This window comes from Carassius carassius, chromosome 29 (genome assembly GCF_963082965.1).
Source record: "Carassius carassius chromosome 29, fCarCar2.1, whole genome shotgun sequence".
NCBI lineage: Eukaryota > Metazoa > Chordata > Actinopteri > Cypriniformes > Cyprinidae > Carassius > Carassius carassius.
Genome location: NC_081783.1, coordinates 21,099,930 through 21,112,327, shown reverse-complemented (window position 1 = coordinate 21,112,327; position 12,398 = coordinate 21,099,930). Strand labels below are relative to the sequence as shown.

Here is a 12,398-nt window from a genome sequence, read left to right as displayed (position 1 = left end):
ATACAGCGTTAGAATCTGACAAGTCAGTTTCTCATATCGGGTCGCTGATCTTTTGCAGATATGATGAAAGATCACTAGAAATACATCTCTGTTTTTTAACCATAAGCTTACAGTAATTCTAGTCACATTCAGTGGGGGAATCTATAGACTGAAAAGTGGCTTTTACATGCATTAAGCATGCTTTTTAAATTTCATTAGTTACTATAATGCAGTTTAATGTATTTATTGGATTTATCAGTTGTTTCTATTATATTTTATCAGTTTATGTGTTTCTTCTTATTTTTATTTTTTTTGGGGTTTCATTTTAGCATCCCCTCAGTGACATGCCCTTGACCTGTAATATACGCCTCTGCTTTAGTAAAAAGTCTTTCTTCCTGGACCAGCATTAGTTCCTAGTGAGCAAACAATATGAGGAAGCTATGATTCACATCCCATGCTGAAACTTAAATGAGCCTCAGCTGTGCTCAATTTATTCTGTATCCGTTAAGACTTTATTTATGACCGAAGCATATAAAAAGTTACTACTTATGTCCTCAGGTAGGGTTCCGTTCACATAGACAAGAATAGAAGTTGTTTAGCCTACCTTTTTCGGTGTTTATCAGGATGTGTGTAAAAAAAAAGAAAAAGAAAAGAAACACTCTACAGGCTGAAAAGGGGCCAATAAGATGATTCGAATCATTGAAAAAAAAAAAAAAAAAAAGAAAACTACCTCTAAGTTTTTGTTTACTAAGTGCCAGGTAGTATAGTACTCAAATGTTTATTATGGTGCATAATAATTCCATTATCTTAAACTTTTACTTTAAACTAAAACGTTTGTAATAGTTATAAAATACGAATTATTACCTTTTCACTATAATTAAATTTTCCCTAAAATATCCTCAAATGTTTCTCTCGTATGTTCCATAGACTGTAGAAAAACAGGTATGTTCACATCCTTTTAAATCACGTTTGGTAATTAAACACAGCAAGGATAATGATGTGGAAAAAAATATATAAAAAAAAGAAAAGAAAAAGAAAAAAGTAAAAAATAATGTTAAAGTTTGATGTATTAAGAGACATTTCTTTCAAATTTAGCTTTTATTCTGTCCTGTGTTTACGCTTTAAATCGCGGACTTTTATTGTGTATTTGAAGTACTGTGGGACCTTTATTCTGCCCCGGTCCATGGTTCCGCTCATATGGCTAAAGATGGCGAGCGGATCGGGCCCCGTTTCTGCTCTCTGGACCGAGATTAACCGCTGCGGACAGAACGGCGACTTTGTTAGAGCCCTGAAAGCTGTCAACAAAAGTAAAATGAAAACATCTTAATCATATCTTTGTACAGATGTCTTTTACTGTAGATAAAAACTCTGTTTAGCTCCATGTCTCCCGTAGCGTGTGTCTAACCTGCAGTGCAGTAACGTTAGCTAATGTCTGTTTTCTACACAAATGTAATATTTTATTGAGTCAACTGAGATGTTTATTTCAATAATACAACTATTGAGAAGCTCTTAAAGAGTATGATGACAGTCTTCAAGACTTTCAGGAGGTTTGAAGGGTCTGTTCTTAGTGATTACGTGTCCTAAGGGGTTGGATTAAATGTAAACATGCTTTCAAATGTCTTAATTTTATATTTAACTTTAAAGATGTACAAGTACTAGTTTTTAAATATATACTTTATACTATTATTTTATTGTGTATATATTGTTTTTTTTTTGCAATGATAATTGTATGTATATCAATGTAAAAATCGTTATTTGAGGTTTCACAATTGATGTATCTATTTCTTTCTTTCTCCCTGTTTGCAGTTCTTCATGAAAATAAGGATGATGTGACCGCCCTGCGATGTAAAATTGTCTGTCTGATCCAGAATGGAGGTTTTAAAGAAGCCCTGAATGTCATGAACACTCACACTAAATCCCTGACTAGGTGAGATGGTCTAAAACACGTAGAGAGGGACCCTTTAGAAAAACAAGTCACTAGAAATGGCTTTCTACCCAGGCACCTTTTAACATACTGTTATCTTCATTCTTTAGTTCTGTGTGCAATAATCTTAATCACCTCACATACTAATCAGTGCTTTCTGTATACATTTCTGAGGCCCCTAAATGATCGACATTATCTTTGCTGAAAAATTAAGCCAATTAAGATGCCTTCTGTTATCAAATTGATCGTTACTGTTAAAAAAAGCCTTTTAAGCATGTGCTGCTTGTCTTTTTGCTGTGAAATATTTACTGATTTGCATAAAGTGAATGTAAGAATAACTTTCATATTGTTAGTAATATTTATTGTTACTGCAAGCAACTTGGGTTTACTTGATTGTCCGTAAATAATTTTTGATTACATATGATCATCAGGCTTTTGAGGAATGTTTATTTGTTCATCTCTCAATCATCATTTTATTGCATTGCACTGTATGTTTTGATCATCAAACTAAGCATTTAAATATAATCTTATATTTTATTATTATATTATTAGAGATGACTGATATTTATTTTATGTATCTTGTATACTGTTGTAAAGATCTAATTTATTTATGTTACAGTCAGAATTTCATCTTATGTTTTGCCCATATAAACATGAGAATATTTACCAAATTGCATATGTTGACTCAAATTGGGCCTCTAAATAAAATTATTTTATTATGAACTATCCTACATATTCTCACCATGTCATGCTGTATGAGCATTAATAGTGTAAAGTATCATATGATGCACAACAAAAACACTTTTTTTGGATAAAGATAGTCGTTAGTATGGAGGCAATTAAAGGCTCATTATAATGATTTAAATGCTTTATTAATAAACGTCCGATAAATTGACAAATGCTTAAAATGAACGACTACTAGTCAACCGGAAAAATCCTTATTCGAGGGCAGCCCTAGTGTAATGTTTTGTCTAAAGGTAAAAAAAAGTTACATTGAAAACAAAAATGTATTAATTGCACATTATTTTATTCTAATAAACACAAAAGACATTTGGCTGGTTCATATGTGTTGAAATCAGGTTTGTTCAGAATACAGTACAGTGTATACAGTACCATATACATTAGCATGCTTCTAGGAGTTGCTGAATTTGGTGGAGGTTTCTGTCCTTTTCTGCATCCTTTTTCAATGTAATAAAAGTTTATTCATTGTATTTTGTGTCTCTAGTGACATGATCGGGTTCGAGAAGGCCTACTGTGAATACCGTCTGAACAGGGTGGACCATGCTTTGAAAACTATCCAGGGGATCCCAGAGCAAACAGACAAAATCAAGGAGCTCTACGGCCAAGTGGTGAGAGTTGTGTAGTTTGTGTCAGCGTTTGCTGTTTATGAGTGTTCCAGAGGTTTGCTTTTCATGTCCGAATGCACGAGCTGATGCAGTTGTGTGTGTAGTTGTACAGACTGGAGCGGTATGACGAGTGTCTGGCCGTTTATAAAGACATGATCAGAAACACTCAGGACGATTATGAAGAGGAGAGGAAGACGAATCTGTCGGCTGTGTTAGCGGCACAGAGCACCTGGGAGAACACGTCTGCGGTGAGAAATGCACATCATCTGTGGAAATGTGTTGTTTTGCTTTGTGGTTGTCTTACCTTTCTTTCATGTTTTGTTTGTATTCAGGAGGATCTGGGTTTACCGGAGAGCTCATATGAGCTGTGCTACAATGCTGCCTGCTGCCTGATTGGTCAAGGGCAGCTCAGCCAGGCCATGCAGAAACTGCAGAAGGCTGAAGGTCAGAGGTCATTCCTTTATTGTGGAGTTATAGCAGAGATTGCAAACTATGGGTTTGTATCATTGGAGAAAGCTAATACTCAACACAGATCATATGCATCATTACTCATATAAAGAATTGATATGTAAGTATGGGTTTTTTCTTTGGAAAGAAAACATGCAGGGCTCTTTAAATTAGTATATTAGAATGATATGAAGTGTGATGGGACACTGAAGACTAGAGTAATGATGATGCAGAAAACCGGTATTTCAAATAGTTATAATATTTCACAATATTATAAAATAATTGTGGTTAAATATGCAATGGCAAAATGCCTTCTTGATGAAGACCATCTCTCTATAACATCCAGGGATGGGGTCTTCTTATGAAGTGTTTTAAATTAACTGCTTCTCACATCCTGTGGGAGTGTGCTGAACTGCTGGGAAGTCATGTTGTGCAATCCAAACCAGGCAGATTATTTACTGTCAGAAAAACCTCAAATAGGCATTTTCAGTTTTTGGTTTGACTCATTAAATCTGTAGGTGGTCAAGTGCTTCCTTGTTTTGTTTCTGTTAATGAATGAAAGTTAGCATTAAATCTCTCCTGCAACTGTATGTAATACTGAGGTTCTATCACACTAGTCACAGATCACTAATGCTGTGCCAGCTTTTATAAAATTAGCTCTGCGAGACACCTACACGGTTTCACTTTGCGTCTCGGCAACGCTTAAGAATAACGTGAGTTGGCTGAGAAAAACATGAATGAGTCAATCAGTTTGTGATTTATTTATTTGTTCTCTTTGTTTTTCCAGAGTTGTGCAGGAAGTCTTTGGCTGAGGATTCTGTGAGTAATTCATCTATATTTGTGATCTGATGTGCTTGCAACACTTACATGCTTTCATTATTGGGTTTTGCTAACTTATAGCACTACATGCACCACCTTAATAGGGATTTCAATCAATACCTCAAATAATGCTGAGCTATTATTTGATTAACTTGTTGCCATTCATTGTGAATCATTTAGGATGTGACGGAGGAGGATGTTGAAGCTGAACTGGCCATCATTCACTCTCAGATGGCTTATGTGATGCAGCTACAGGGCAGAACCGAAGACGCCCTTCAACTCTACAATCAAGTCATTAAACTCAAGTGTGTGTTACAGACTGCACATTTAAAATACTCAACAGGGGTCCTAATGGAAATGTACTCGCCAAGAGTCTCAAGATCTGGAGAAATGTAGCATTGCATCACTTGCTCATCAATGGATCTTCTGCAGTGAATGGGTGCCGTCAGAACGAGAGCCCAAACAGCTGATAAAAACATCATGATAATCCACATGACTTCAGTCCATCAATTAATTTAGATGTTTGTGAGAAACAAATCCATCATTAAGGGGTTTTTCACTTCAGATCATTACCTCCAACTAAAAGAGATTTCTATCCATATTAATTTCTGCAGGGAAAAAGTCAGGAGTGGATTATGTACAGATCAAGCAAAATATTTTGCCATTCTTTGGACTTTTAGAAATAAGTTTGAAGTTAGATGCTTCTTAATGATGAATTTGTTTCTTAGAAACACACAGCTTTTCTCTTCACAAGACATAAACTGATAGACTGGAGTTATGTGGTTTATCTTGATGTTTTTATCAGCTGTTTGGACTCTCATACTGACTGCACCCATCCACTGCAGAGGATCCATTAATGAGCAAGTGATGAAATTTCTAAAAAATGTGTTGCTATGAAGAAACCAACTCATCTACATCTTGAATGATCTTAAAAAAAAATTGATTAAACTATTTATTTAATAATACAGCAAACAAATGCATGCTCAGGTGATAAAATGGGGAAAAAAGTGCAGAAAATATTTATATACTTTTAAAAAAAATGTATTTAGTCTGTCTTTTAAGTAGTATCTTGTAATTCTAGTTTTTATTTGTATCACTATCATTTTATTCTATTCTAATCATTTATTTATCTTGCTGCTTTGAATCACATTGGATTTAAGAACATTTCTTTAGATTGATATGTTAAGGTTGCCACATTAGACTCACAGTGAGTTTTTGTGTTTGTCTTTGCGTCCAGGCCGTCTGATGTTGGTCTGCTGGCTGTGACTGCCAATAACATCATCACCATTAACAAGGTAAATAATATAAAACAAAAACTCTCTCATATCCTCCTTCACATGCCTGAAGGGCAGATCTTGTCAGCTGAATGTTAAATTAGACCCTCAGCTTGTTTGTAAGCGCTGTTTTTATCTGTGTTCTTCCAGGACCAAAACGTGTTTGACTCTAAGAAGAAGGTGAAACTGACCAGTGCTGAAGGGGTTGAGCACAAACTGGCCAAAAAACAGCTGCAGGCCATTGAGATCAACAAAGCCCTGTTGGCCATGTACACTAACCAGGTTTGTTTCATACAATATATGCTTTCTCCATGATTGTTTCTGATGGATGTGACCTCTGACTTCTCGACTGTTGCCCCTTAGGCCGATCAGTGCAATAAGATGTTGGCAAGCTTGCAGACCCAGAATCCAGGGCACCCAAGACCGGTTCTGATCAAGGTGGCACAGCTATGCCGAGAAAAACAGCATAACAAAGCCATAGAGCTCTTACAGGTACTTTGCCCTACTGACTCTTTCATTTCTGCTATCAGTGGTTTTCTGTAATCGTTTCCGTCTCTCCTACAGCGGTTCTCAGATCAACACCCTGAAAGCGCTTCTGGAATCAAACTCACCATGGCACAGCTGTATGTGACGCAAGGTATGGATACAAACCAAACACACACAGAGCAGACTGAACCTACAAGGATATTTGAAATCTAATCGATGTAAACAATCTAACAGGTCATGTGACCAAAGCCTGTGACATCCTGAAGTCAATAGACGAGATGAAGTATAAACCAGGAATGGTGAGATTTCATTTCCTTTTGCTTATTTTTGAATGGACTTACGAAGGCTGTTAGTGAGTTAAGATGTTTGTGATGAATCTAAATAGATCTGTAGTTAACACAGTTACACAAGAATTAGAATTTGTTAAAGGTGATGCATTATATTTGCTGAAACTGTATTTTATTCTTATGTATGTGTGTGTGTGTGTGTGTGTGTGTGTGTATACATGTGTATATAATTATTATTAAAAAGTTATAAATAATTGTGTGCACCAGATTATGTATAAACATTTTATATATGACTATAAATTTTAGCAAATTATAAATTCAGAAAATGTAACCATAAAAAATAAAAAATATAAAAATCGAAAAATGTAAACTTTTATTTATAGAACTCCTACGTACAGTCAAACCAACACCTTCAACATTTTATCACAATTTATTCAATATTGTTTAGAAAATGGTAATAAAATATGACAAGAACTATGTCAGAACAAATTCATCTTGATAATGTCAGATAACTTTGATCGAAAGGTATGTGGTGAATTCAGTTGAATATCTGTCAGCTGTTAAGTTTAAGTACACAATTATATAATATAAATTTAGCTCAACCGATTACCAAGCAATGCTCAGTCTGTGGTGAAAAAGGTCACATTAGCAATTAAAGAAAAAACATTTAAGTGAAACATGGTCTGGTCAAAGTGTCTGAATAATTTTTAGCAGTTTTACTGGTAGTCCACTGTATGAATAATTTTGCATCTTTATTGTGCAATCCTCAACTTGTCCTGCAACCACTAGTAAAAAATAAATAACATTAAAAATAAAAATAAACAAATCTGCCATCTGAATATTTTTTGGTTTGACTTTTTCTAACTAGTAAATTAAAAACTAGTAAAAATAGTTTAAATGCATAAAAATGATAGATATAGATAGATGGTTATAATTATTAATACAATTATTTAAAAAAATAGTTATAATAGTTTTAGTTAAAATAAACTATGTAGTGAAGTCAACATATGAGTGTTTAAGGACATAATTAAATGCATTCTTTACTATATTTATTTGTGAATATTATTTTTTTTGTGTGTGTGTTATTGATGTTTTAGCAGTTCTTTTGGCTCTGTATATTTTTAAATGTAATCCTGTTTTCCTGTGTTTTTGAGTAGCTTTCTGCCCTGGTCACGATGTACACGCATGAAGAGGACATTGACAGTGCGATTGACGTCTTCACTCAAGCGATCCAGTACTATCAGTCAGAGCAGGTAAACCAGAGCCATGGAGCTTCAGCCACACTTTATTAGCTCAGATCTGCAGAATTATATTTTCCTCTACCTGCTCTCAGCCGGGGTCTGCGATCCACCTCTCTCTGGTGCGGGAGGCTGCCAACTACAAGCTGAAACACGGCCGTAAGAAAGAGGCCACCAGTGATCTGGAGCAGCTGTGGAAACAAAACACGAATGACGTCCACACTCTGGCCCAGCTCATCTCTGCATACTCACTCGTGGATCAAGACAAGGCCAAAGCGTATCCTCAAACAGGGCGGTTTTGTACAGTAACACCACTCAGATCTCAGCTGTAAGGTTTTCTTCTACTTGACTGTACATTTACTTTGCTTTTCAGAAGGACTCAAATGCTGTATGTTATTGCACTATATATTCTTGTGTTTTCCTGAGCGCTTGGTTTTATTCAGTCTGAGTAAGCATCTGCCTTCCCCGGACACCATGTCCTTCAATGTGGACGTTGATGAACTGGAGAACTCGCACGGAGCCACGTATATCAGGAAGAAAGCTGCCAAAGTCGTGGGCGAAAGCCAGCCTAAAGAACAGGGGTAACGCACACCTTCATTTTGAAACTAATTTACATTTCAGACAGAATCCTGTCCATCTGAACACATCAGTGCAGTAAACCTGGTGCTGTTTGTGTCCATAATAATCACAAATATGCAATCAGGGATTTCAATGTGTGTTAGATTAAGTTTAGAGAATTTCCAACCAGTCTAGATAGAAGTTAACAGCGTTTAACCAGTATTCCTGAATAAAAAAGGATCTGAACGTTTTAAAGTGAAGAATTTAAAACATAAATATTAGTATTTTAACCTGCAGTGTAAAAAAATATATATTATTAGGCCTATAATTATTAATATTTATTTTTTTGTAATTAGTATATTTCTATATTAATTTGTAAAATTAGTTAAAATCTAAAAATCTTGAAAGATTAAATAGATAAAAAATAAAATGCACTATATATTTAAACAATTCTAATGAATAAAATCAAAATAAAACACTTGTTTGTACGCTTTAATAATTAAATTAAATGAATTTAATTATTAAAATATTACATTCAAATCTCAAGGGGGCTTTAAGTGCATATATTATGTCTAAGGGGATTGGCTGACAAAAATGTCTGGTCTACATGAAAACACTTGACATTTCTGGCCTGTATTTACAGTTATTTTGCTCTCTTGTTCCTTTAACACATTGTTCTTTTTATTTCAGTCCAGGGGATGTTAAAAAGAAGAAGAAAAAGAAGAAAGGTATGTCTACTGCTGTTCTTCTATTATTTTATTAGCACTGGCAAAGAATACAAAGTTGTTAATATATTTTTGTGCTCAGGTAAACTGCCCAAGAACTACGACCCCAAATCGACCCCTGACCCAGAGCGCTGGCTGCCGATGCGAGAGCGGTCGTACTACCGTGGCAAGAAGAAGGGCAAGAAGAAGGAGCAGGTCGGCCGCGGCACACAGGGGGCAACATCTGGAGCGTGTGCTGAGCTGTAAGTGTGCATACTGCTTTTAATGCAGCATATACTACTGCATGCCAGGGTTGTTTTAGTATCATCTTATTGTTTTCATTAATATTTTAAATAAAAAAAAATTTTTTATTTCAATTTCAGTAGAAGTTTGTCTTTTTTTTTTTTTTTTTTTTTCTTTTTTTTTATTTTACATTTTTTAATTGTGGTTTTAGTATGTTTTTTTGTTGTTGTATTTTTATTTATTTTTTTACATCTGTAAAGTTATCAGCAATTTTTATGTTTTATTTTCGTACATTGGTACATCAACTACATTTAAATGAGATGTTGACTTAGCCAGTAGGTGAAATAAGGGTCATTTTACATTTAAATACTGAATAATATTAATTATCATGTATTTACTCTAGGGTTTGGTTTAGGGTAAGTTGCATGTAATTATACATAATTTACTGTTATTAATAAAGAAAGAACATGTAAGGTGTAACAAGAACATTGCAAAATAGTGTTACTCTTTATCTCAAGTAACACAAATGATGAACTGTGAACCTGCTGAATGCACACAGCACCAATGCAATACACCTGCTTTATTTTTTAGTTTTAACACATCAGTACAGTAAATTTGCTGATGTTTGTGACAATAATAATCACAAATAACAATCAGGGTTTTCCAAACAAGGGTTGCATTTTGCACATTGTGCATTTGATTAACTTTACTTAAAGATTTGCACAATTTCCAACATGACTGGATAGACGTTAACAGCATTCCACCAGTATTTTTGCACAAACAAGGACTTGAACATTTTAAAGTGAAGAATTTAAAACAAATATTAGTATTTTAACCTGCAGTGTAAAAAAAAATATATATATATATATATATATATATATATATATATATTATATAATTAGCCCTATAATTAATCACAATTTTTTTTTTTTACAAATGAACTGGAAGCAACATTAGAAATATGTTTGGTGTGTGTTTTTCAGTGACGCCAGTAAAAGCGCCAGCAGTCCGCCCACCTCCCCTCGTCCCGGCTCAGGAACAGGCACCGCCACGAGCACCGCGCTTCCCCCGCGACAACAGAAACCTGCTGCGGCCGGAGCCACTCGCAAGAAGGCTCCGCAGAAGAAGAAGAAAGGAGGGAAGGGAGGATGGTAGATCGATAGAGAGAGGCGAAACGATTTCATCTAATATTTGGTTAGCTTTGTTTTGAAACTCTGAGAAACATTTGTAATAATAAAGATGCCACCTGCTCCAGTGGCCTGGAGGATGAAATGCAAAAGTTTTAGTCATTAAATTCTGAAGGATGATTAAAATGAATGTGATTTTTGAACGTCAATTTGTGAGCAATGGTGTCGTTTGGATGAATTGGGAATCCGGTGTCAGTGCATTCTTTTTTTTTTTTACCATCCAATCCACATGCATTACTATCTATGTTAAAGAGTCTGGGGCATTTGTCCTTTGCTTTTTTTTTTTTTTTTTATATTAGCTTTTTTTGCCCCCACCCCCCATATGTTCTGGACCTGGATGATTTCTCTGTTTGCCTTTTGTCACTGCTTGATTCATGAATGCTTAATAAAGCAAGTGGCTTTTTATGCAAAGCTGAGATATTTATTTTTATTATTTATTTTAAATCCAGTGCTCAACTCTGATTATAATTTTGAACAAACTCTCCTCAGAAACAGATCTCCAGTGTTATGTCTTAATAAAGAGATTCCTGGAAAAAGCAATGAACTCAATGTAAATGTGTGCATGTTTAATTAGATAAAGCCTAATTTTCATTTTAAAAGTATTTCAGTAAACGTAATATAATACAATTGTTAAAACAGTAGATTTAGAAACCACAGTTCTACTTGCTTTATCTGTCTTTGTAATTTTAAATCCTGGTGGATTTTTTTTTTTAACGCTTTGAACATTTTAGTAAAAATGCACTGTACAGCTTAAATCTTGATGGGATTTTTTATTTTAGATCTCAGAAAGATCTTTATTACCAAGTATGTTGACACGCACAAGGAAATCTGACTTACGACAGGAGCTCCCAGTGCAGAAGAAAGTACAGACAAAGTGCAACATACATAACAGTAGAAATGGAATATAACACTAATATAAGGAAATCAAATAATAATAATGATAGAGGTGCATCTCAGTAAATTAAAATGTGGAAAAGTTCATGTCAGTAATTCAATAAAATTGTGAAACTACTGTATTAAATTCAATGCACACAGACTGAAGTAGTTTAAGTCTTTGGTTCTTTAAATTGTGATGATTTTGGCTCACATTTAACAAAAACCCACCAATTCACAATCTCAACAAATTAGAATATGGTGACATGCCAATCAGCTAATCAACTCAAAACACCTGCAAACGTTTCCGAGCCTTCAAAATGGTCTTCAGTTAGGCTCACTAAGCTACACAATCATGGGGAAGACTGCAAGGAGGGTAAGCCACAAATATTCATTGCCAATAAGCTGGCTGTTCACGGAGTGCTGTATCCAAGCATGTTAACAGAAAGTTGAGTGGAAGGAAAAAGTGTGGAAGAAAAAGATGCACAACCAACCGAGAGAACCGCAGCTTTATGAGGATTGTCAAGCAAAATCGTTTCAAGAATTTGAGTGAACTCAAGGCATCAAGAGCCACCACACACAGATGTGTCAAGTAATTTGGCTACAGTTGTTGTATTCCTTCTGTTAAGACACTCCTGAACCACAGACAATGTCAGAGGCATCTTACCTGGGCTAAGGAGAAGAACTCGACTGTTGCCAGTGGTTCAATGTCATCTGCTGGTGTTGGTCCATTGTGTTTTTTGAAAACTAAAGTCACTGCACACGTTTACCAAGAAATCTTGGAGCACTTCATGCTTCCTTCTGCTGACCAGCTTTTTGAAGATGCTGATTTCATTTTCCAGCAGAATTTGGCACCTACCCATACTGCCAAAAGCACCAAAAGTTGGTTAAATGACCATGGTGTTGGTGTGCTTGACTGGCCAGCAAACTCACCAGACATGAACCCCAGAGATAATCTATGGAGTATTGTCAAGAGGAAAATGAGAAACAATACAATGCAGATGAGCTGAAGGCCACTGTCAAAGAAACCTGG

At 35.2% G+C, this 12,398-nt stretch overlaps 1 protein-coding gene across 1 annotated transcript; it reads left to right on the top strand.

Annotated features, from left to right (window-relative positions):
• Window positions 1–1,131: 1,131 nt before the first annotated feature.
• On the top strand, window positions 1,132–11,036 carry srp72 (signal recognition particle 72). Its single transcript, XM_059516263.1, has 18 exons — window positions 1,132–1,286; window positions 1,786–1,906; window positions 3,129–3,252; window positions 3,354–3,497; window positions 3,582–3,693; window positions 4,484–4,515; window positions 4,696–4,820; window positions 5,753–5,810; window positions 5,940–6,071; window positions 6,153–6,281; window positions 6,354–6,426; window positions 6,510–6,574; window positions 7,720–7,815; window positions 7,896–8,077; window positions 8,244–8,381; window positions 9,049–9,086; window positions 9,166–9,325; window positions 10,289–11,036. Exons 1-18 carry the CDS (start codon window positions 1,163–1,165, stop codon window positions 10,458–10,460), a joined length of 2,025 nt encoding a protein of 674 aa, XP_059372246.1. The 5' UTR covers window positions 1,132–1,162; the 3' UTR covers window positions 10,461–11,036.
• The last annotated feature ends 1,362 nt before the right edge of the window (window positions 11,037–12,398 follow it).